This window comes from Seriola dumerili, unplaced genomic scaffold (assembly GCF_002260705.1).
Source record: "Seriola dumerili isolate Sdu_G_001 unplaced genomic scaffold, Sdu_1.0 BDQW01000052.1, whole genome shotgun sequence".
Lineage (NCBI taxonomy): Eukaryota > Metazoa > Chordata > Actinopteri > Carangiformes > Carangidae > Seriola > Seriola dumerili.
Genome location: NW_019174307.1, coordinates 1720884 through 1743482, shown reverse-complemented (window position 1 = coordinate 1743482; position 22599 = coordinate 1720884). Strand labels below are relative to the sequence as shown.

Sequence of the window (22599 nt, the reverse complement as noted above, 5' to 3'; positions counted from 1 at the left end):
CTACCTTCCTGAAAAGGTAGCCAGTACTCCATCGCCATGCCCCCCTCAAAGAGGAGAGCTGCCTTCTCAAAGACCCTCCTCGGTTCATCTCTGGAGAGCTCCCTCTGTCTCTCTCACCGCTTTGTGTCCGGCTGTGAAGTTTCCTCAGTGAAACCTCTCCCTTTTCTCTGACAGCGGAGGAGGAGAAAAAAAAAAAAAAAAAAAAAAAAAAAAAAAAAGAGAACCAAGGGCTCTATTTTGGGCAGCTGCCTGCAGTGGGCCACTACATGCTCCAGCTCAGACCAGACTCCTCCACAGAGCTCCTCGTCTCGTCCCTCCGTCCGCTCTGTGTGTTCTCCCTTCCTCCTCTCCCTCTCTCCGTCTGTGTGCTGGCCACCCTCCCCCTCTCTTTCACTCTGCCTCCCATCATGTTATCTCTCCCCCTCATATTCAACTTTTCCCTCTCTCCCTCCCTTGTTTTTTTTTTTTTTTTTTTTTTTTGTGTATGTACGGATCTAAATTGCTTCTGTCTCTTTAGGCGAACATGTGGGGTTTAATGCATGTTTGTACACAAACACACGCACATACATGATCAGCTGACTGTAGCTCTTCAAAACTTTGTGTCTAGAGTCAAGTCCCACCAGATGTGTGTTTGTGTGTATATCTATTCAACTGTGAAACTATAATCTGACATTAAAGCTCCATATTTTCCTCTTCTCTTGTGTTTTATTTGAATTGTGATCCATCAGAAAATATATTTGTGGTTTTAAGAACCAAAAACCATCTCAATGTAGTTTTACATCTCCTCTCTCAGGCTTCTCTCTGGAGCTCTAGTAACAACAGGTCAGAGGGCCAATCAGAAGAGCAGAGGCTCTGAGCCTCTCTTCTGATTGGCTGACTGTTTTCTATAAAAATATCACAGATTTCAGGTAAACACTCAGAGAAACCAAATCCTGCAAGGTTGGATGGTTGGTCCAGGTGGGCAGGGCTTGGGGGGAAGCAGAGTTGTTTTGTTGTGACATCACAAAGTTCCAGAAGTCCTGACGGCTGGTTTTAAGGCTCAGTTTCTGAATACAGGCTGTGTGCATTTCTCTGTGGACTGAGCGCTTTGATACTTTCACGGTATTAATATAGAACCTAGACCTGCTTTATAATCAAACAACACATAGACATCTACCTTTATACTATAGAGACCTTTAATACAGTCGAGTGTTTTGCACAGGTGATTTTGGCACTTTTGCCTATTTCCTGTGATTTTCGCAACTTTTTCTCACAAATACGCGGATGAATCATAAAGACCGAGGAAGACTGTTGAGGAAGAAACTTCTAGAAAAGTTGCCTCTTCATCAAACAACCGTCCGATTCAACAATTTCTATTTCTAATCAACTGGATAAATAAACTTACAAGAGTCAAGAAACACACTGAACCAATGAAAGTAGAAACTGATCCAGTGAAGCAAGAGAGGCTCACACAGTCATGAGATGAATCTTTTTGATTCTCCGAGGCGATGAGGCGTGGTCAAATATCTCCCAGACGTCACAGTGCAACCACACAGCAAATGCCCATGACCAGACAGTAGCAGCTGCACACACACATGCACACACACAGTAAGACACTCATGCATATACACATGCAACACGCACAGGCATGTGATCGTACAGCATGTGTCAAACACACACTCATTTAATCACATATGTGCAGTGATGACAAGCTTCAAGCTGAGGCCCTCAGTTAAGGTGCAGAGCAAACGATGACTCAAGAGCCAAAACTAGAGAGACGGGCTTGTGTTCCTCTGTACTACACTGTAGTGAAGAAAACTGAGGGATAACAAAGGAAATGCCAATAAAAGCAGCCAAACACACACACACACACACACACACACACACACACACACACACACACACACACTGAGGCACACTGGTGCACTTGTGTTTATTTTGGTCCTTGTGGAGAAAGTGGGCACTTGGCTTTGGGTGGTAACTCTAAATTGGTTACTTGAGCCTTCCTTTCCCAGACAAAATACAACTCACAGGAAGTTGTGTCATAGACAACTAGAGCCAAGTGAGCCCAAGGCAAACATGTATACTCGGATTATTTTAGTGTGTTGACCTGACGTGCACGTGCTGTAGGGGAGGAGAGACTTTCCATCAATATTTCCATAACAACAATGTGTAGGTGATAGAACGCCTTGGACATCTGGGCTGAGGATCAATAGATCCATGGTCAAACCACTGGTGTCATATAGACACTACATCATTCAAAACAGCCATAAAAACACAATGGAGTGATTTGCCTTCTTCACAATTAAACATTCTTTACATTAAAACTGCCACTAACTGTTTCCAAACCCTTGTTGGTTTAATAATAAATTTGGTTTGTGAACCACCTGCACCCTGACCTCTGACCTACCTGCATGCCTTGTGTGCACGGCAGGATGCACAAACTGAAAACTTTGCATCACAAAGAGTGATACCTACAGTGACTGATCCTTCAGGAATAGGTGTCATGGAAACCAGCTGTTTGTTTGCTGTTCCCAGGACTGTTCATCTGGTTTTAACAAAGCAATTTGAAGCTAGTCGTCATCTATTACAAAAAAGTTGGTACTACATGAAACCCGGGCAGTAGATAACATTTGTAATATTCCAAAGCCAGTCCCAACAGCCAGCAGTAAACAAACATCACTTCCTGTGGAACCCCCACACTGAAATAATCATTTGTAGACTGTAATGTATCAGGAATAGACCTGAGGTTGTTCTGCAAAGCATTTTATTGATGACAAGTTTCAGCTGTTTGAAATGTTTCTTGCTGTAAAAGAAGTACAAGTAGAAGAAGCTGTTGTTTATACCAGCTGGAACGTCTCTATCCCCTCACAATTCATACCTTTCCCACATCAAACACATATGATCTGTCCACCGGCGTCGCAGAGGCAGAAGAATGGGCTCCTTCAGTGAGTGAAATATTTAAAAAAAAAAAAAAAAAAAAACACACACACACACACACAAATAGAAACTCACCATGGTGTCTACATGTTTGAGAGGGAGGTCACTGCTCGGCGCCTGTTTGAACGAGACAAAGACAGAAAGAGACAGAAAGTGAGATCAGAACCTGCAACACTTCAGAAACACCTCAAAACCTCACCGCTGTGTTTTGTTGTGTCACGTCACATCATCTCATGTCACCTTATCTCATCTCCCCTCATGGTACGTTCCTACAGCCACACTCAGCACCATTCCTTGCCCTAATGTGGCCTGGAGCGGAGTGGGGCTCCACCTTGAATGCGTGGGACCATCTATAATCCCTTTGTGCAAATATTTACACAAAGAGACAAGTCTGCTTCCATTAGCCAAGACCAGAGAGCTCATCCGTGGAACTCTCTTTTTCAACGCCATATACAGCTATGGACAGAGAGAGAGAGAGAGAGAGAGAGAGAGAGAGAGAGAGAGAGAGAGAGGGAGGGAGGATCGGGCCAACAGAGACAGAGGAGAGAGAGGAAGGGGACAGAGAGGGACACAGAGAGAAAAGGAGGGAGGAAGAGATGAGAAGGGCATAGAGAGGGGATGAAGGGATGGTCAGGAAAAGAGAGGAAACGACAGATGGGAGGGCAGGCTTGGGAGTACAGAGGGAGAAAGATGAAAGTCATGGTGGAGAGCAGAAGAAAAAAAGCCATCGGAGCGATGCATGATGTAATGAGCTTGTGTGGGCGTGGCTCACCTCAGACTCAACACACACAGATGTTATATACTAAATGAAGCATTAAAAATTCAGTCCAAGCTGTTATTATAAACACCAGTCATATCTATATGAAGCAGAGGGGAGGGAATATGTCTGACAGCAGAAAACTATATGTAGTACACAACAAATGACTGTATCCTGCATCCTGAGTGATGAGCCAGAGTCTGGTACAGAGCACAGGTGTATCATGGAGTCCTGAGTATTCATAGTGATTAGATGATTGAGTAACTGTCTGCACTTAACAAACCAAGACGTAAATGGACGGGTGTGTGATGCTGAACCACAACATCTTTTAGGACTGACCAAAAACAGCCTGTAAAAGTGTTATAAGCAATGAAGGCATTGTTTTCTTTATTATTATATATTAAATTATTTCTTATTCCTTTATGAAATATTGTTGAATAACTGAATATAAATTAGGAAAGCATAGATTTGATTTTTTTAAATAAAAAAAAAAGAAATGAGAAAGAAAAACATTTTGAACATGTTTTTTTCTCCAAACTAAGATACAAAAAGGTGCTGGTAACTGCTGACACCCAGGCACTGTATTATAACAGTCCTGGTCATTTGGGTGGATGACATATTAAAAGTCATGAGTGATGAGATGAATTCCTACCCGTGTTGTTCAAATACAAGGGCGATTTTAAGAGTAAGGCTGCTCTTACAAAATAACAATGTGTTAGTCCATCTCCTCCCAGGGCCCTGTTTGATCTCACAGGAGACATAAATCTTTAAAAATGAGTCACAACTACACAGTTAAATTTTTAAAAAGTCATAAATGAGTTCATAAAACAGCAGGGCTGAGCTGTTTTTTTGCAGATGTTACTCAAACAAGAGGAAATAGTCAGTTTGTTTATTTTCTACAGCGGATTAGTACACACTGGGTAAACTTGTGAGAATTTAATGCTGAGTATGGAGTATGTGGGACTGACTTGAACTACAGCGCGCATGTTCCTGTTAATGAAGAAAGATGTCACCAGTTGCAACAGTGTGGGTTTAGACAACAGTGGAGCTCTATGGCACAGAGGAATAAGCTGTATCAGGCTTGTTAATAGGATCAGTTCATTGTTGGTTTTAGTCTGTTCATAGGATCTAGTGACAATGAGAAAATACAGAATATCACCAGCTCATCACTGAAATGGCTAAACGACAGAAGAGCAGAGAGTTATATTGTTAAAACGTTCATCACAGCGGAGACATGCTTGGTAGTGACAGTCCCACACAGAGAGCTGGGCAGCGACTCCGAGGATGCTCTGCTTCGGTAGAAAGCTTCACTGGAATATAAACAGTAAATGCAAAGGGGGGAATTATAGTCTGGCTGTGCAGGCCCCAGAACACAGACTCCAAAAGCCCAGACTAAACCACCAACTGGGGAGAGAGTGAGAGAATCATCCTCTGTCTATCCTGAGCTGCAGCCTCACCGGTGACATACGGCTTTAAAAACAGCCAAAGATCTGCTCCTTGTCTCCGCCAGGCAGGTGCGTAGCCGTGTGTCGTAGTGATGCATCAGACACTGGAAGACAGCAGAGCTGCCTCCAGGAATAAAGGAAGAGGAAACAGGAGGCTGATGTTTGAGGCTCTAAATGCAGACTGTGGATTTGCTCTGAGGCTACAGTTTGCAGCCACAGGCATCTTCACACAAATAGAGCCCATTGTGCACATACCCAGAAAAAACACACACAGACACAAACAATTCTCACAATGATATATTCTAACATGTGCATTTCCGCTTTGTGCAATTGCAGCCAGATGGCTAGTGAGTGCGTGTCTGTGTGTGTGCGTGCGTGTGTGTGTGTTTGTGTGTGTGTGTGTGTGTGTGTGTGTGTGCGTCGTTGCCGGGACATCTAATTCAGAAAGCATGGGAAGTTGTGTATCAGCAAAATAGTCCACAGAGGAAGTGTTTAGAGTCTCTCTTCAAAGGAAACATCTGAAGGAGACCTGCAGCACTGAAGCTAGTATCAAAGATTTTTTCCATCCAGACCCTAACCCCCCGCCATGCATCTGCCTAATCACATATTCAAGCCAAGAATGGACTTAGCTTTAATAAACTGTTTATTTCATAGACTGAAATGATTCATTGGTTTAAAATCACACAGCAGAACATCATCCTCTCTGACCCTGAATTTGCTGTGTCATAGTGACACTCAGATTCAAGACCAAGAGGTCAAATCCCAGGGTCCACAACTCAGTTCAGAGCCAAATTGAAGTGCTATGTTCATGGTGTGTTCATGTCCAGCTGAGAAACTCTGACATCAGAAACTGAACCACATCAGACGGCACTGCATTTAAAGCCATGATGTGTATAATTTGAAATGTCTGTCTTCAGTGCCACTTGGTCTTCATCAAGAAAGCCTGTGGCAGACAGTAATGAACACCATCACACATCCTGAATCCTCATCTTAATTCTTAAGAGAGACAATCGTGTCTCTCATTTTTACCCAGAGTCCTGCAGCCCTACGTCAGGACACGACCGCAACTCCCTGTTCTGTAGATGCACATCTGAGAAATCCTCCAACCTGAGGCCCAACAGTGACTGTCAGCCACGCGACCACCGAGCAAACTGCAGCACGGTAGTCTTCAACCATAATCAGCAAAGATGCAAGAGTCAAGACAAACATCATCATCCTGTAGCCAAGAGCTTTGCAGGACCTGCAGACAGAGTGACAACACAAACCTTGCAGTCCCAGTGCACTTAATAAGGCCTAACAATGGTGAAATATATCGGTTAGACAGTAACTGCATCAACTTAATAAATAAAATAAAAAAGAAACATCACCCATAGTGGATACTCAAACTTTCCGACTCTGGCTCATCCCTAGCTCAGAGCCACGCCACCACCTTGAGCCAAGTCAGCTGAGCGTCATGTTGCACTTCTTCTCATAGCAGCTAAATACAGGCTGCTGATGTCTAATGTGGTGGTAAAACAGTAACAGACGGAATAACAGACAAACAGCGTGATAAAATGTCAGGTTCAGTGTTTCCTGCTCTACAGCACAGAGTGAAAAACATCAGGGACGTTTGCAGGGTTGTTACCGCAGTCTGTCGTAATCAACCGACCTGCTACGGATCGCACGATGAGCTACTGATCACAGATTAGTTGAAGGAAACGCTCCTGTCTTATTTTCACAGCTTTGGCCTTCATTTGTATCAGCTATGAAAACACTGGACTCTCCAAAGTAGCTGCTGAGATTTGGGGACGTGACAACATCGCTACAAACAAGCAGTTTAGCCTGATTCAACAGTTTTTTTCATTGGAGATTGTTTTTATATTGATATCAGTGGCTGCTAACCACAACAGCAGATAAAGTGGAAGGCTAGTAGCTGCAACAACAACAGGAGCAAACTGAAGCTATTCAATCTGTGGGTGCTAACGACTGACAGACTTCTATTATAGTATAATTCAAAATTAATATCCTGTTGTTGTGGGCAGAGAGAGAAGAGGAAGGATGCAGCCCAGATGGACAACCAAATTAAAGGGAGTTAACAGAGGTCCCCAACCTTTTCCTGCTCATGGCCCATGATCTCTAAAATATTGATGGCCCACATCCGAGCCGGTAACAATACAGAGGAGAAATGATGCTGAGAGCACTCTTTATTTTAATGATAATGATTGAACAGTCAGGACTGAACTGAAAACAGAGGAAGCTTAATATTTCTTTTTTTGTTTGACAGAGAAGAGATCACATATCGATTCACCATCTGACCTTTTCCTTTTAACTCTTCCTGTTGCCGACCAGCTGTCCATTCTGATTCTCCAGTTTGTACCATGGATGTGATCTGTTAGCGCACGATCAGACAGAGGTAGCAAACAAACACATGGTATAGAAGTTCCTAATATTGGTTTATGGTGACAGTGACAGGCCTTAATATGAGAAAAGTGTTTAAACAGTTTTTAAATATCATTTAGTTTTAAAAAATGTAAAAACTTAAAATTGTACTCTTTTGCAATGGATTTGTTGGCCCCACTGTTGTTGGTTAACCACTGATCTATAAAGTCATATCATGATTATGATTCAGATGTTTTTTGCCGTATCACATCATTTCCTCTCCAACCAGCAGCTAATACTCTGTGGCTGCAGTCCACAGTTCGGAGGTTGGGATCCAGTGATCGACGCAACTTTATCTGGAGTTGAAACTGAAAGCGAGAACACATGAAACGTCACTAATTTCCCCTCTTTGCACTGACAATGTGTGGTGAGTACAGAGAGATCAAGTTAGAAGTCCGTCTGTAAACCAGATGCTTAAAAACAGAAAGTCTAGGTCATAATTTCACTGTTGTTTGAGTTTGTCTGACTCCTTGTGTTCTGACTTTTTTTTTTTTAGAAAGGTCGCCACTTTTCCCAGATCTTAGTAATTAACTTTGGGAGCAGAATGTTATTATTACCAACAGGGGCGATATCCAAAACTACCAAATAAAACCCAAGTTGTGTAAGATGGGATATCCCCCTTAAAAACCTCCCTGTAGGCTGCGCAACCGTCACCCCGTCCAGGACGCAACACACAGCTCATTCACAGACGAGCACTAATCACCTGCAACAGGCCTGAGTTTAAGAGGCTTCTGCTCTCTTACTCGTGCTCGAGCGTTCTTGTAAAAACTGTCACGCGAAAACAAACATGATGAGGGAACACCGACGCGGCCACGTGCCCGTCTCCACAGTGTAACTTTCACCCACAGCTCTTCATCTCTGCCAGCACCAGTAGCTACCATGTGCTTTCTTTCACATGAGCACAGTGGCTCCTTTGACCAATTTGACCAAATTATAGCCCACTCCTTTAGGAGAGCAGAGGTAGCGAGCACGCTGGGAGTTTCCCCCCTCGAGCGGCGGGGATAAACGTAGCCCAGGGCAGAGCCTCTTGGGAAATGACCCAGGACTAAATATATAGCTGTGCGTCCTCAGAGCTTAAGACACAGCCCATTTAGCTCGGCCCCAGCCGGCGCAGTGTGGACAGCAGAGTGGTTAAAATCACCACTTTGGGTGTGTGTGAGCGCGGGTGTGAGACGAACAAAGATAGAAGAGAGGGAGAGAGAGAGAGCGAGAGAGAGAGAGTATCACCCTGTGAAAAGAAACAGACAGCATTGATTGTGAGTGTTGGAATGATTCAGGGTTTATGTTCAGCCAGCGAGGTGGAGCCTTCAATAGCTGATCCTGTGTGTGTGTGTGTGTGTGTGTGCGTGTGTGTGCGTGCGTGCGTGTGTGTGTGTGTGTGTGTGTGTGTGTGCGTGCGTGCGTGTGTGTGAGTGTGTGTGTGTGTAAAAAAAAGCATTTTTATTACACATGGCTGAACTGTACATGATTGCACGTGTGTTCGGGTGCACAGTGAGTCGTGTCTATGACCTCACATGGGGCTGCTGTTGTTTTTTAGACTGTATCCTTGTGCCTAAATGTGTGTGTGTGTGTGCGTGTGTGTGTGTGTGTGTGTGTGTGTGAGTCTCCTTCAACCACCAGCCCCCCCCCACCCCCCCCATCCTTGCCCTCCTCTCTTCTTTGTTTCTTCAGCCTCGTACAGTTTTTAGGGACAATTGCTTTCTTTGGAAACGTTCAAAAACACGCACCATCTGGACGGGCAGCGGAGTCGGCTGCGCACCGGCTCTACTCCCATGTTTACACTGCAGCTTGGACACTGGCCCACACTGAGAGCTTAGCCGTCTTTGACATGCCTCAGTGTGCTTGTGTTTCAGCTAAGCCGCTGGACGGACACATTATTTTACTTTGATGAGAAATTATGCAGCAGCGCTCCTTTGCCAGTAATTAAATGAAAAGTTAAATGCGCGACTGCAGTTCCCAAAGCAACACACAGGCCGAGGAAAGAAATAATAACCTAAACAGTGCTTGTTTGGTTCTTCTGAGATGCCACTGTTGTAACTGACTGTGGATCAGTCTCAAATTAAATTGAATTCATTTCAATTTGCTTGTTTTCATCTACTGGGAGCACCAGATGTTTGAGGTTAGGACAAAAAATAAAAACACTTCCCTCCGGTCGCCTGAATGTTCTGCTGCTGTGGATTGTGCATCAAGTCTAACACTGTGGGTGACACAGACTGACCGATGCCACACGGGACACCTGTGAGGGCGCTCAGCTGGCACGTCCAACAGTGCCTTCTAGTGGGAATCATCACAAACTGCAGGCACAGACACTAGTTGGCATCATGATGATTCACCTGAGTCTTCAGTCCTTCACAGTGAAATTCATTTAGACAGTCTGACTCTCAGCAGCTGGAGACAGTAAGAGCTACTTTGTCCCTCTGAGAAGATGCCAGTGGTTTCAGGGGGTAAATGACGCTCCGGTGAGAGAACTCCCTTCGTGTTTCGTGTAGGTTGAAAACTGTGAACGCGTTTGTTTGTCTTCAAAGTAAAAGCACAGCTGTTTGGCAAGAGGCTTAACAAATGTTTTCCCCTCTAGTGGCTGCCTAAAAAGGCAATGCTGCTCCCTCCACCAGAGCTGAAACCTCCTCAGAGCCAGTTCCTGCTTGATTGACACTGTGCCAGATGTAATGTTGAAAACGTGATGCTTCAAAACTAAAGAACAAATGAAGTGTTTTCAATCATTTGTTGTCACCACATTTCACAAGAATTCACACTATTCCCTCCTCTCATGCACAGATGTAATATCACACACTTCATCAGTCTTAATAACACACACGCACACACACACACACACACACATACATGCACAGACAGCTGTTCCTCTCTCATGCTCCGTGGTCCTTCATCTGCAGCGTTCACACAGCCATGTCCCAGAAATGTAAACACAGTGTTGAAGGAGCGAGGGAGGGGCAGTGCAGGCCTGTGTGTGTGTGTGTGTGTGTGTGTGTGTCCAGGGTTAGGGTTTGGGTTTGTTGTGTGCTTATTCCCGTTCCCATCCCCTCGGGGTAGGGGGGCTTCTGAAATTCCAGGGATCCCATAGGACCGGAGGAGAGGAGAGGAGAGGAGAGCGGACAGTCCCCGCTGTGGGAAAAAAAAAATAAAAAAAACCCCTGAGCCGTCTGTGACCCTAAACCACCCCTGACTTCTGCGTTTTCTCGCCCCGCCTGTCCCAGCTCCTACACGGACCCGGCCACTCACTCTGTTATGTAACCCAAAGCCTTTGCAAACATGTGAGAGAGAGGAGGGAGACTCTGAAGGCTTCTGCCAAGTATTTTTACTCCTTGAGGGTGTGCGTATGCGTGGAGGAGGTCTACTCGGCCCCACCCACACACACACACACACACACACACACACACATGCACGCACGCACACACACACACCTATTAAACAAATGACTTTCTCTCCTCCTCTTAATACTTCAGCTCTGCATTATGTCCCAATATGGTAATAACATGGAAACATCATGAAAATAATCAGGACTATTTCATCACTAAGACTGAAATTCCCATGCATGTGAGATATGAGATGGTCTGTACGTGCAGTCATTTATCTTACAATGTTAAAGTATGTGTGTAATGTAGTATATAACCCAGAAATGCCATCGCAGACGTTACTCATATCACTGTCCTCTGATCTGCTGCCACTCTGGTTAAGAGTCTACGGCGGCCATGCAAGCAGCTGCGAGCTCCGTGCCAAGGCTGATGGGAATGTGATGTTGGAAGGTATAGAGAGTCAAACTGGAACTAAACTCGTAACCACACCGACGGCTCAAAATCCAGCCTTGGAAGTAGATCCGGTTTTGTCCCAGACTATAGACAGTAAACCTCAGGAGCATGTGAACGACTGATGACAGAAGCTAATGAGAGACTGAGTTACAGAAGCTATACTGAAACTAGAGACCTTCTTCTGATGGGATCACACCAGCCGCAACCAGCCTGTCAACATGTCGACGATCCCACCCGCTACGCGGTAGTTATTACAACATTATAACATGAGGGCTCAGTACTCATGGGTCAGACCACACCCCATCTTTGAACTCAACCTTCATTTTGATCTCAGCTACACACCTGGAATATTCCATGACTGTATCTCGCAGGTTGTGACACTATGGCAGGGACAAAATGTTTCCACGGACAGATCCACACAAACACCTGCTCAAAACCACCTCTGTGGTGTTGGTTGGTTCACACACACACACTTACACACACGCACACACACACACACAGAGGGGTAAAACGATACCAGCCGCTCGCTGTTGCAACTGGTAAACAAGGGTTAGTCCAGACATGATGTCATGATTTCAGCTTTGTCATATAAACTAAACCAAAGTATTGAACAAATTAAAACTCTGAGCTGATGATGGCACTTTTTTTGAGCACATGAATGTCTGTCCTGATAATCCATCCAGTAGTTGTTGAGGGTTTCACTCTCATGTCATAGGGATTCATCCTCTGAGGCCCACGAATGCAGGTACAAAATTTCATGACAGCACATCTTACAGTTACTGAGGTTTCAGTTTATGGCCCGAGTCCAAAAGAGACCGATATTGACTGTTTGTGGGGAAACGGGACGTGAACATTGTGTTTTGTGTTATAGCTGCTGTTCCCACTTGTTACAGAAAGACGTGTAACCTAGTGTGAGGTTATTTCTGTGACAATGTCGTACCGTTCTGTCTGTGCTGCTGAGAGACAGCAGTCACAATTTGCAGCCGCAGAGGAAATCGAGGACAGTGTTTAAGTTTATATACGGGTCGAGAGGGTCGAGAAGGTATTACGCAGTCTCTCTGAGAGTCCTCCAAGGAGAAACCACCGAAGCAGACAAAGGGAACTCGAACCAAAACGCAACGTTGATGGACAGAAGGAGAAAGATGTTGGCAGCTGACGACCAGCTGTTAACTGAAGTTTGGAAATCCGGACATTACTTAACGGGCCGAGGGCGACCGCAGTCTGAACTGATGTTTCTTCATACTGTACTTTCTATCACTGCACAGAACCGTGGTGAGAGTAAATTACAGCTTAGCACGCAGACAAGTCCATGATGATAATAAGTCATAGTGAATGGGACTGGAATTGTTTTTGCGCCCCCCCCCCTCCCACCCCATAACTGCAACATCTCAACTTGGTGGGATTACTTCATAAAACCACATTTTATGTGTGATTCAGCACAGAAAACTGTGTTGTTTTTTTACCATATAAATGACTAGTATGTTCATAATTTAAGTTTCTGGTGAAGAATGAGAACTGTTTTTTTTTTTTAAATTGACAAAAAAAACAAGGACACAAACCACAGAATATAAAGTTCTATGTTCAAGAAAAAGTCAAAGAAACAAGTGAGTTTTAAGATGGTTTTTAGGTCATTGTATGAAAAAAAAAAAGCCTGTCCGCTCGTTGAGGCGTGGGGGTTTTGGTAGCAGGGTAACACTTTTTTTTTTTGCATTTGGATCATTAATTGAGTCAAAAACTCATCAAAGTAACTTCCCTGCTATGTTTACAGGCATCATCCCTTTGACACTGATATTCAGGGAAACTCACTGACCCCGTAATTCACCAGGTCATTCTATCTTTCCTCTGTCGTAGCTGTCGTATGCCTGCAGAGAAAAGAAACACGTGATTGTGATGTCCAGTCATCCACAGAGCACCGCGAGTCTGATGATGCTGCTGTGCTCTCCGACGGGACACTTAAACATTGGCACTTAAAGGCTGTTTTTTAGTTGAATATGAAACATGCATCACTTCAAACATTCCCAGGGAAGTGGGATCATACTGTATGTTGTAACAGGATGCCTGCTTGGTGCTAGTGTACACAGCGTAATACAGGGAAATATGTGCGGTTCTAAACACAGTGCTAATTGGACCACATCTAGACCATCTTTGCCCTGCAGTTACACATTATTCAGCAATGTCCTGGCCCCGTTCCTCCACTGCACAAGACCTATAAAAAAAAAAAATTAAAAAAAAGAAGCTAGATGACGTAGGTGTTAGTGGTTTATGGTTTTGTGCATATCTCTGCCTGTGAGTGCATGCATTCTTTCTGTGTGTTTCGGGGAGAGGAGGGGGGAGGGGGGCATGAGTCCAGATGTGCAGTTTACCTCACCAGAATCCCTAATATCTCTCTCCCCCTCCATCTCCTCATCCTGCCTTTTTGTGTTTGTGCAAAATAAAATCTATTTCTGGCAGCGCTGGCTCAACATGAGGGCACATCTGAGCAACACTCCCAGGGCTCTTTACAACACGTCCAAGAGCGGGGGGGGGGGGGGGGGGGGGGGGGGGGGGGGGGGGGGGGGGGGGGGCTGTAGTCACCTCTGCCGTCAGCACTGCTTGATGGGATCTTCCAACCACACATCATCAGTTACAATAAATGGACTGCCAGTTGGCTTCACCTTCCCAACAGTGAACTGTTTGAGTCCAGACTCACTCAGTACTCTCCAGAGTTACTGACCAGTGGGTTACTATATTAAAATCAGCACTAAGAGCCAGATCATTTCATGATTACACTGAACAACGTGGCTCCACAAAAGAACCAACATCCACAGTTTGACAGCAGACTAGAATAAAAATAAATACTACAGACATAGCTGCGTTCATCCAGTTCATTTCACATCTGCGACTCTGTTAACACAACTCCAGAGAGGACTTTTCCCACATTTATTTTTATATTTTTGAGATGACAGGACATCCCAGCATGTGCTCATCATGAAAGGTCATCTAGTTTGAATGGTTTCAAAATACATCTTGACCTCACTGTGAACTTGGGACGTGTCTGATTTTAAGCCAGCGTGGACGAGAAGTCCTTCAGGCGCTCAGAAAAATGGAATCTTGAACGTTTACAAATCCGTGAAAACTTGGCATCCTCCGTGAGCTTTGGAAGATGGTTTGATATGAGCGAAAGCTCCAGAATCCAGCTACTAAATGGACCGTGTGGTAAGACTGTTTTTGTCAACTACTGTCGCCAAAGCTCAAGAATGGACTTTCGGACTCAACTTTGAAGCCAAGATGGTGAGAAAAATCCTCCAAGAGCTCAGAAATACGTCCCACAGCACCTACTAAATGGCGCTTGCTGGGAGACGGTTCAAGCAATTATGTTTGATTTTATCAAAGCCAAAAAAAGAAAAAATGCTACACTGTCTGGGAAATGGAAAGACTTGTGTTTGACAATTTTCACACTTGCAAACAGTTCACTTCTGATCTGAAATCAGTTGCATAGGGCAGACACCTCCGTGTCAACTGCAACCGGGGACCAAAAGTGTGTCGTGGTGTCGGCAATTCTGACATTTAAAAGTCTTGTAGGAGTCTGCATTGTGTTTAAGTGCTGGTCTGTTTTCAGTCATTCAAAACTTGCTTTCAAAGACTATGCCCTCCTTGTTGCTTCCAAATACAACCCAGTGAAAACCTAATCCTAATCGAAACTACACAGCAGGAGCCTTTTATCAGGTGAATCCCAGCTGTTTTTGGTGACTGTTTAAAAAACGAAATCTGCTGAAAAATGGTGTCTACAGAGACAGCTTTTTCACTCCGCTCCCCTCTTGGCTTTACAGAATTATTCCACCTCTTCCTCCTTTCACGGTCTTTTGGAAATTTAAATAAGGGCACCGCACTGTTGGTATTCTGGCATCCAGGAGAGATAGCGAACAGTGAATGATACTTAGAATCTCAGCAGCAGTAACCCAACTCCATCGAGCGCTGATGCTAGTGAGTTCCATATTTTTATACTGTTAAGTTGAGGGTGATGGTAAGTGGGGGTCCAGTCTCCCATTTTGGGTCCAACCAAAAAATCCTGAACACTGAAATACAGTTTAACGATCTAACAATTCAGATCCACATAGTTCCGTCTTTTCACGTTTTCATGAGTAGTTTTCTATCATATATAAGGTAGGTGGTAAGGTACATTATAAAATGTCCTTCTGACCTAAAAATCAACCCTTGAAACAGTGAAATCACAAGGCAGCTCTTGTTATTCTGCAGCAGCTGAGAAACAGCTGCAAGGAAAGATCTGATTTTAATTCAGCGGGAGCACCATCATCATCCGGTAATAAAGTTGTATTTCTTGTAGCTCGTCCATCTTACTGGAATGTCTGGATTCACAAAAATGAGCTTTTTTTTTTTTTTTTTTTTTTTCCCTCAACATTTTTCTCCTGCTAAGTTAATATATGGTTGATGTTGTAATCAGTCTGCACCTGAGTGGGGCAGTAACTCACGGTGGTCTCTGGCTGTGAGCGAAGGAATTCACCAAACATGGGTCTGAGGAGAGCTGACGCACACCTCAGACCCGAGCGCTGTGGTTGGGAACGCTCGCTGGCATGCGCGCTCACACGTCCACACAAAAACAAACTGCATCCTGTCTTGCACCAGATGGTTGACACATACAGTACGCACAAGTGGAACGATTTACTCATCTATGTAATATGTGTTTTCATATAAAGATACGGAAACCTCAGCAGGTGTTCAGTCCGTATCTGCTTCGTATTCCTTCAATGGCCGCATGTTTCATCCGTCTGTATTTTCAGGCCCATTGTTGGTCTTGAAAGCCATTGTCCCACACAGCTTTCACAGCTTTTTTTTTTTTTTTTGTTGTTGTTGTTTTCTTTCTCCACTTTTCTCAGTGGTGCAGTAAAGACATGCCAACAAATGTTTTACACCTCAGCTCATCAGCGTTTATGAGAGCAATCAGCACCTCTAATGCAGGCACAAAAGCCTCTGGGGAGACTCCTGTTGGCAAGCAGAGGAGAAAGAAGACATAATGGAGGGACATGCTCTGCGGTTTCTACCTCCTTCTGGCTTCTATTAAAACATAACATGGACCAGAAAGGACAGAAATACATTATGTTGTGTGTTTGCACTAAGTGAAAACTAAGTCAACCAGGCCAAGTTCAAAAACAACACATTTTTATTTCTGCCTATGAAGGTCCCAGGCAGTAATGTTAACTCTGCAGTCATACCCAAGTGTACTCACAATTTCATAGAAGCAATTTGAAGTTGAGAGACACGACGACAGTGGTTCCCAACCTGCGGACCGGGGCCCGCTGGTCGGCCCACAGATCATTTACGAAACAGAACAGTTTTGGTAACAAAGATGTAAAAGATATAAAAGATGTAACTGTGGCAATTAGCAGGTGAAAAGCCACAAGCTAATTGCTTTGAGTCAACAGGTTGTAAAATAGGCGACTGTTAGCTAACATGTCAGCCATAACAATTTACAAGGTGATAATATGTCAGTGTTGTATTTACAACAGCTTGTTGTGCTGCCCTCTTATTTTTCTTTTCTTCTTTTAGTTGTTGTTTTCTTGCTATGGTTGCTATGCTATGATTTCTTGTCAATGGCTGGACCACATCATATACTTGTTTACTATCTAAGTCTGATTGCACATTAAAAGATCACCTCCATGGCAAAAAGTGGAGAATCAAAATGGACAGCTGGTCAGCAGTCCAGCAGTCAGAGTCAAGAGACAGATGGTGAATTGACAAGTGATGTCTCCCCACTGTTAAACAAAAAAATAATAATTGCGCTTCCCCTGCTTTTAGTTCAGTCCTGAACATCCGATCGTTATCATTAAAATAAAAATTGCTCTAAGATCGTATTATTTGGCCTCTGTACTGTCGAGGGGTCGGATGAGGGCCACCAAGATTTTCAAAACCTCTGGAAAACCTCTGCACTAGAACTAATGATGATATAATAAAGTGAACGTCTATGTCGTGTGGAGCAGGTAGTGTGGAAGGCGAAGTTTGTGGTAAATTCTTGCACCCTGCATCCAAAGGTGTTCATTTCAGAAACCAAAGAACTCCGGTGAAGAGCAGACCAACAACAATACCCAGAAAGCTTGGCCCATACAGCTGCACATCTTAAACAGATGTCTTCATGTAGAAAGCATCTAGTGCAAAAGCATCTGCAGAGGATAAGACGTTCTTGCTTGATTACTGCAGCTTTTATGAAAGAAAAACAAGACGTTCTGTGAAATATTTTCTCTGTGAGCATAGAAAAGTGCAGGGGATGTTTGCTTTGGTTTGTCGAGCACCCAAAACCATTTAAACACACAACATGCAAAAAGGAGAGCGAGCAAACCATATCCAAGTCTAACACAGCTTCTAATGCCAATACCATATAAGGCAATGGAGCAAGCATGTTTTTTATTGCCCTTGCAAAATCACTTCATACTCAGACTACATCCCTCTTTGCTCAGTGTTATTATAAAGAACAAAAGACGTCATGATGATAAAGCAGATTCAAGGACACAGAAGTTAATTTACCGTTCTTATCTGTTTTGTTTTTTGTTTTTTTTTTGTTTGTTTTCAGCCGAAAGATCTGAATTTCAATATCGCTCTTTACAACTTCAGCAGAACAGAGCAAACAACTGCCAGAAAATTGTCATATCAAGTAAAGTCAAGTTTATTTATAAAGCGCCAAATCACAAGTTTGTCTCAGGGGGCCTCCAGATAATGGGTCATTATCTGCAATAATAACGGCCTTGTTAGTGTAGCTGATAGAGGCTGTTACCTTCCAACCCTGTTTGCAATAATTCTCCACCAGCAAGGACCCAATAATGTCTGCTGAGCACGTACAGCATGGAAGCAATTACTAAAAAAAAAATAAATAAAGCGTTACTTACCAGCTCATAGTTTGTTGCTGGGACACAAGACGAAGACACCTGAAAACAGAGAAGAGAACTGGTTAGTTGTATTGCTGATTATTTGTAGTTGAGTTAATATAAGAACATTAACAGCAATGTAACACTGCAATAAATGCATTTAGATACTACATCATCGATGCACATGCTTGAACATACCAATGCTGTTTTTCATATCAAATGTACAACCAGAAAAGTCCACACTTCATTAGACAGTAGCTGCACTGAACAATGTTTTATACAAACTATGAGTCATTTTGCTTCGTGTAATGTGGAAGGTGTCGTTCATAGTGACAAACCCACAGAGAATCACCGACCAACTCTGCACGTCCCCTCAGTTCTACAGAGCGATTTAGCATCTTTCAGCTCATTGTTTTGATTTTACAGCTCACATCTTTACTGTTGTGGTTCACTCTCACTAAATGACAGTGAACACGGTTGAACATTTAACAGCCAAATAGCCAGAAACTACTTGCTTTGAGTCAACTGGTTGTGAAAATATGCGACTGTTAGCTAACATGTTAGCCATTCAAAATTGCGCACTACTCACTGCATAGTCTATGTAGCGGCAATCCTCTTTCTTACCAGCAATGCAGACAAACACCACTGTTTCACTCTGTCAACTGACAATATATCAATAGATCTATTATTGCAGCTGTAAATAGACTCTTTATAGTGTTCTTAGTGAACAGCTGCAGCATTTTCATCAGAAAAGACACATATGAAGCACTGGCACTGGTTATTCAACCCCAATGCAATACTGACACCAGAATTCAGCAATACTATTAAGTTTAAAAGATGAAGTAATAGCGGAGTATTAGCACTGCAATAAACAGACTGAAAAGCTGAATGTTTATCTCTCCAACAAGATCTCTAACGTCTTGTTTGATTCGACTGAAGTAGCAGCTGCGGTCAGTCAGTCAGTCAGTGGTGGGATTGCTCCAGCAGAACTCATGATTTGTCAAGTGCCTGCGCTAATCCGATAACCATCCAACAGTTTCCATAATCATTTCATGAGTTTGCAGCAAGAACATGAGGACAGAGGCCGATAAACAGGAAGAGTATAATGATAATGGCCGCCAACAGAAGATTCAAATGAAGTGCTCACAGAAAAAAAGATGGCCACTTGATGAGGATAAATACAAACAGGATGTCACCACTGATGTTTCCTTCCTGAGCATGTCTGTTGTCTGTCCCTCTGAGCCTGTTTGGTCATCATTTCTCTGTCGGTGCACACGGAAAAAAAAAAATCCTACAAACTTAATTTTCTCCAGTTTGCCTTCTACACCATCATCTCATTTGTAGATTATGACAGCTTGGGGCAGCTTTATGATTCCAGTCGGATTTTAACTGCTTTGTATCCTTCATCCTTGCTTTATTTTATTACTACACCAGGACTGTGTCTCTTTCAGCTTCGAGAGATTAGGCTCAGGGGGTTATCATGACTGTTGACCTCTGAAAGCACCTTTCATCTTTGCTGCTGCCCGACCACTCACCTTATCCACTGCTAATTGTGTCATTGCAAGAACACAAGCCTCCTGCTCTGTTTGGGGTCTGCTTTGTGTTACTGTTGAAGGCAGCGCATTCCACGTCTGCCCACAAAACATCAAGTAAAAATCTTGAAAAACCTAATGGGCTGAAATCGGACAGAGAGTCAGAGACGAGTTATTTATATGGATCAGCTGAAGTCTGCACTTAAAAATTTGTAATACAAATTGCTGAGATGGGAAAAGCGTGAGATGCACAACTGCAAAAACTACAATGTGCAAACACAAAATTATATCAAATCCTTGCTGATATCAAAATGTTTTGATATCAGCAAGTTTTAAAAAGATATAACGCCCAGTTTTGCAAATAAAACTTCCTAAAAGTGTATAACTGTTTCCTACAAAACAGAATTTTTGCAGTAGCATCTTGCTAACTATCCCCCGTTAGTGGATGATAAGCAAACCAAAAAGCACCACTGGATGACTGCCACCGCAGTGTGAGAACGGCTGATTAGATTGACAACGTTGAGGATGTGTGAGTCATTAAAGTCTCATAGTCTCTTTTTATAACTGTTACCTCATTTGAAATACAGGAATGTTGACTCTAAACAGGAAATGACCCTTATAAGATTAGATGTTTTAGTCCCTATATCAGTAGAAGCAGCTGATGCACTGATATGAAAAGACGCAATGCCTAAAATTAAAGACATTCTCCAAGCCAGTGGCTGTTAGTGGACCCATTAACCCCTCCCCTCACATGCTTGTGAGATGCTAAATACAAATCCCACAAGGGTGGAGACTGGTTGGTGATTCATCTTGGAAATAACTAACTCCCATTAGTGGCAAAGGTGAGGTCAAAGAAAGAATCTTTTTACATTTCGTGGGAACAAAATGTTCCTCGGTGACTGTGGTCCGTCACAGTTGCCCCACGTATCAGCAGCCAATACTCGAATGATGGCATCCCAGTGGAATGTGTCTCTGTTTTCCAGAATTTACGTCTGGCACAGTGGAGTGTGTCTTGAGTTGACAGGATACAGTATCTCAGTCTGGCTCAGATCTCCTGTATGACAAGCTATTCTGACCCCCCCCCCGCCCCAACCCCCCCCCCCACCCCCCACCACCACCATCAACGTCGCTCATTAACAACGGCAGGTCGCTTTTCTCTCAGGGGCCCTGCTCCCTCGGGGGACCTGACGCTGCCTCCTAAGAGCTAGTCCACCTGTAATCAGCAATCACCGAGTACGTTTACATCCACATTATATGCAATATTCAAATTATGGCAACGGTTATTAGTTTACATGTCTGTGCAGATAAATATTCTGGTTTAAAAAAATCTGAAAATGGTCATCCTATCCAAGCCATGCAAACTAACATTGCATGTTTAGGCCATTTTACTCTCTGCTTCTTGCACTTGAAGCTCCTTCACACCACATGGTCCGCCCACGCAGGTGTTTTCACTTATTCTGCCTGATCACACCACCTCTCAGGACTCTGTGGGCATGTACAAACAGTGATTGATTGACACTTCCCTCACTCTGCTGTTAGTCTTGGTGTGTCTGTGGGGGCGGGACAACTTAATCATTCTTGTTAGTACCTGCGGTTTGATGACCTCATGTCATTCCCATCAGCTTCGGTACAGGAGGCCTTGATATGATCCAGTCAACATTAGACATAAATGATGAAGTTAGTCTCTCCTGAAACCTTTCCTCAAACCAGTCTCCTGAACAGGTGCAGGCTTAAAACTGCACAGCCATAGGGTGGAATAAAAACAATTTAAAAAATAGCTCAATAGCTTTGATCGAGGTGTCATTGATGAAGTTATTGGATCTTCTGTATTTCTAAAGGAGCTGCTCAGGGACCAAGATTACAAAGGGCTGCTGGTCACATCAAGGTCAAGGTTTGTGAGCCACACACTCTGAAACTGAAATCTGAGACTGAAATCAAATGCTGTAACTCATTAACTCCTTTTAAATCTCTTCTTAAAACATATCTCTTTGTCTCAGCGTATGGTAATGTTTGATATGTTTTACTTTGTTTAATTACTAATCATTGTTCTTACATGTTTTACTGCCTCTCTTCACTCGTTTCAGAACCTTTTGCATAATGTTTGATAAATGTTTTTGTTCATGCTGCTGTACTCTTTTTACTATGTTCATTTTTATCTGGTTTCATCTGCGAAGCACTTTGCAACTTTGTTAAGAAAAGTGCTGTATAGATAAAGTTATTGTGATCACGCGTGACTGTTCTGTGCAGCACGGAGCTGAAAAAGTACACGTTCAGTCAACTTCCCCTGGAAGATGTGAAACGTTGTCGGAGGGATGTGCACATGAAGCACCTGATCCCACGTTCATCTTAATAAGAACACAGTGCTGGTGCAGCGGGACGACCAAGACAGTCCAACAAAACATTTGTCCTTGATCTATTTTTGCCACAGCAGACTGCATCATTAACAACGACACACTCCACTGGCCAGTTAAAAAAACATGCAGCCTTGGTGAGTCTTGGCGTTTGCTTCAAACTGGATTTCTGGGTTCATCATCCATCTTCTAGTTGTGACTTGTCTGTTCACAGTGACCCCTGCTTTGACCATCATAAAACAGTTATTAGGTCTGATGCATTGTGAGGAATAAAAGGAAATTTAATCTTTAAATGCATCTTTTTGGGGACGCTGTGTCAGCAGATGAGAGGGCAAAACACAACACAAAGAGCTGCTTCATGAATAAGTATCCAAACATCAAAAAGACTATGGCATCTGACATTTAGCTGAATGTCATGTTTAATAAAAGTCATACTTTTTATTTGCAAGTTAATTCATGTCAGAGACGACATCAATGACAAGATAGCCAATGTCGCCAGTGTAATAAAACCTCTGATGTAAAGGTCAGGTTGAGAGGGTCAGGTAGGTCTGCCCACGGC

General features: G+C 43.4%; 1 protein-coding gene across 6 annotated transcripts in view; it reads right to left on the bottom strand.

Annotated features, from left to right (window-relative positions):
* The window catches only part of LOC111218778 (tensin-1-like), a 173738-nt gene that overhangs the window by 55902 nt on the left and 95237 nt on the right, over positions 1–22599 (bottom strand). For all 6 annotated transcript variants that reach the window (XM_022741243.1, XM_022741245.1, XM_022741246.1 and 3 more), the window contains 2 exons: positions 18179–18217; positions 2995–3036 (listed from right to left, as the gene is read on the bottom strand). In XM_022741243.1, the coding sequence (XP_022596964.1) occupies positions 2995–3036; positions 18179–18217 (81 nt within the window). The remainder of the gene's footprint in view (positions 1–2994; positions 3037–18178; positions 18218–22599) is intronic.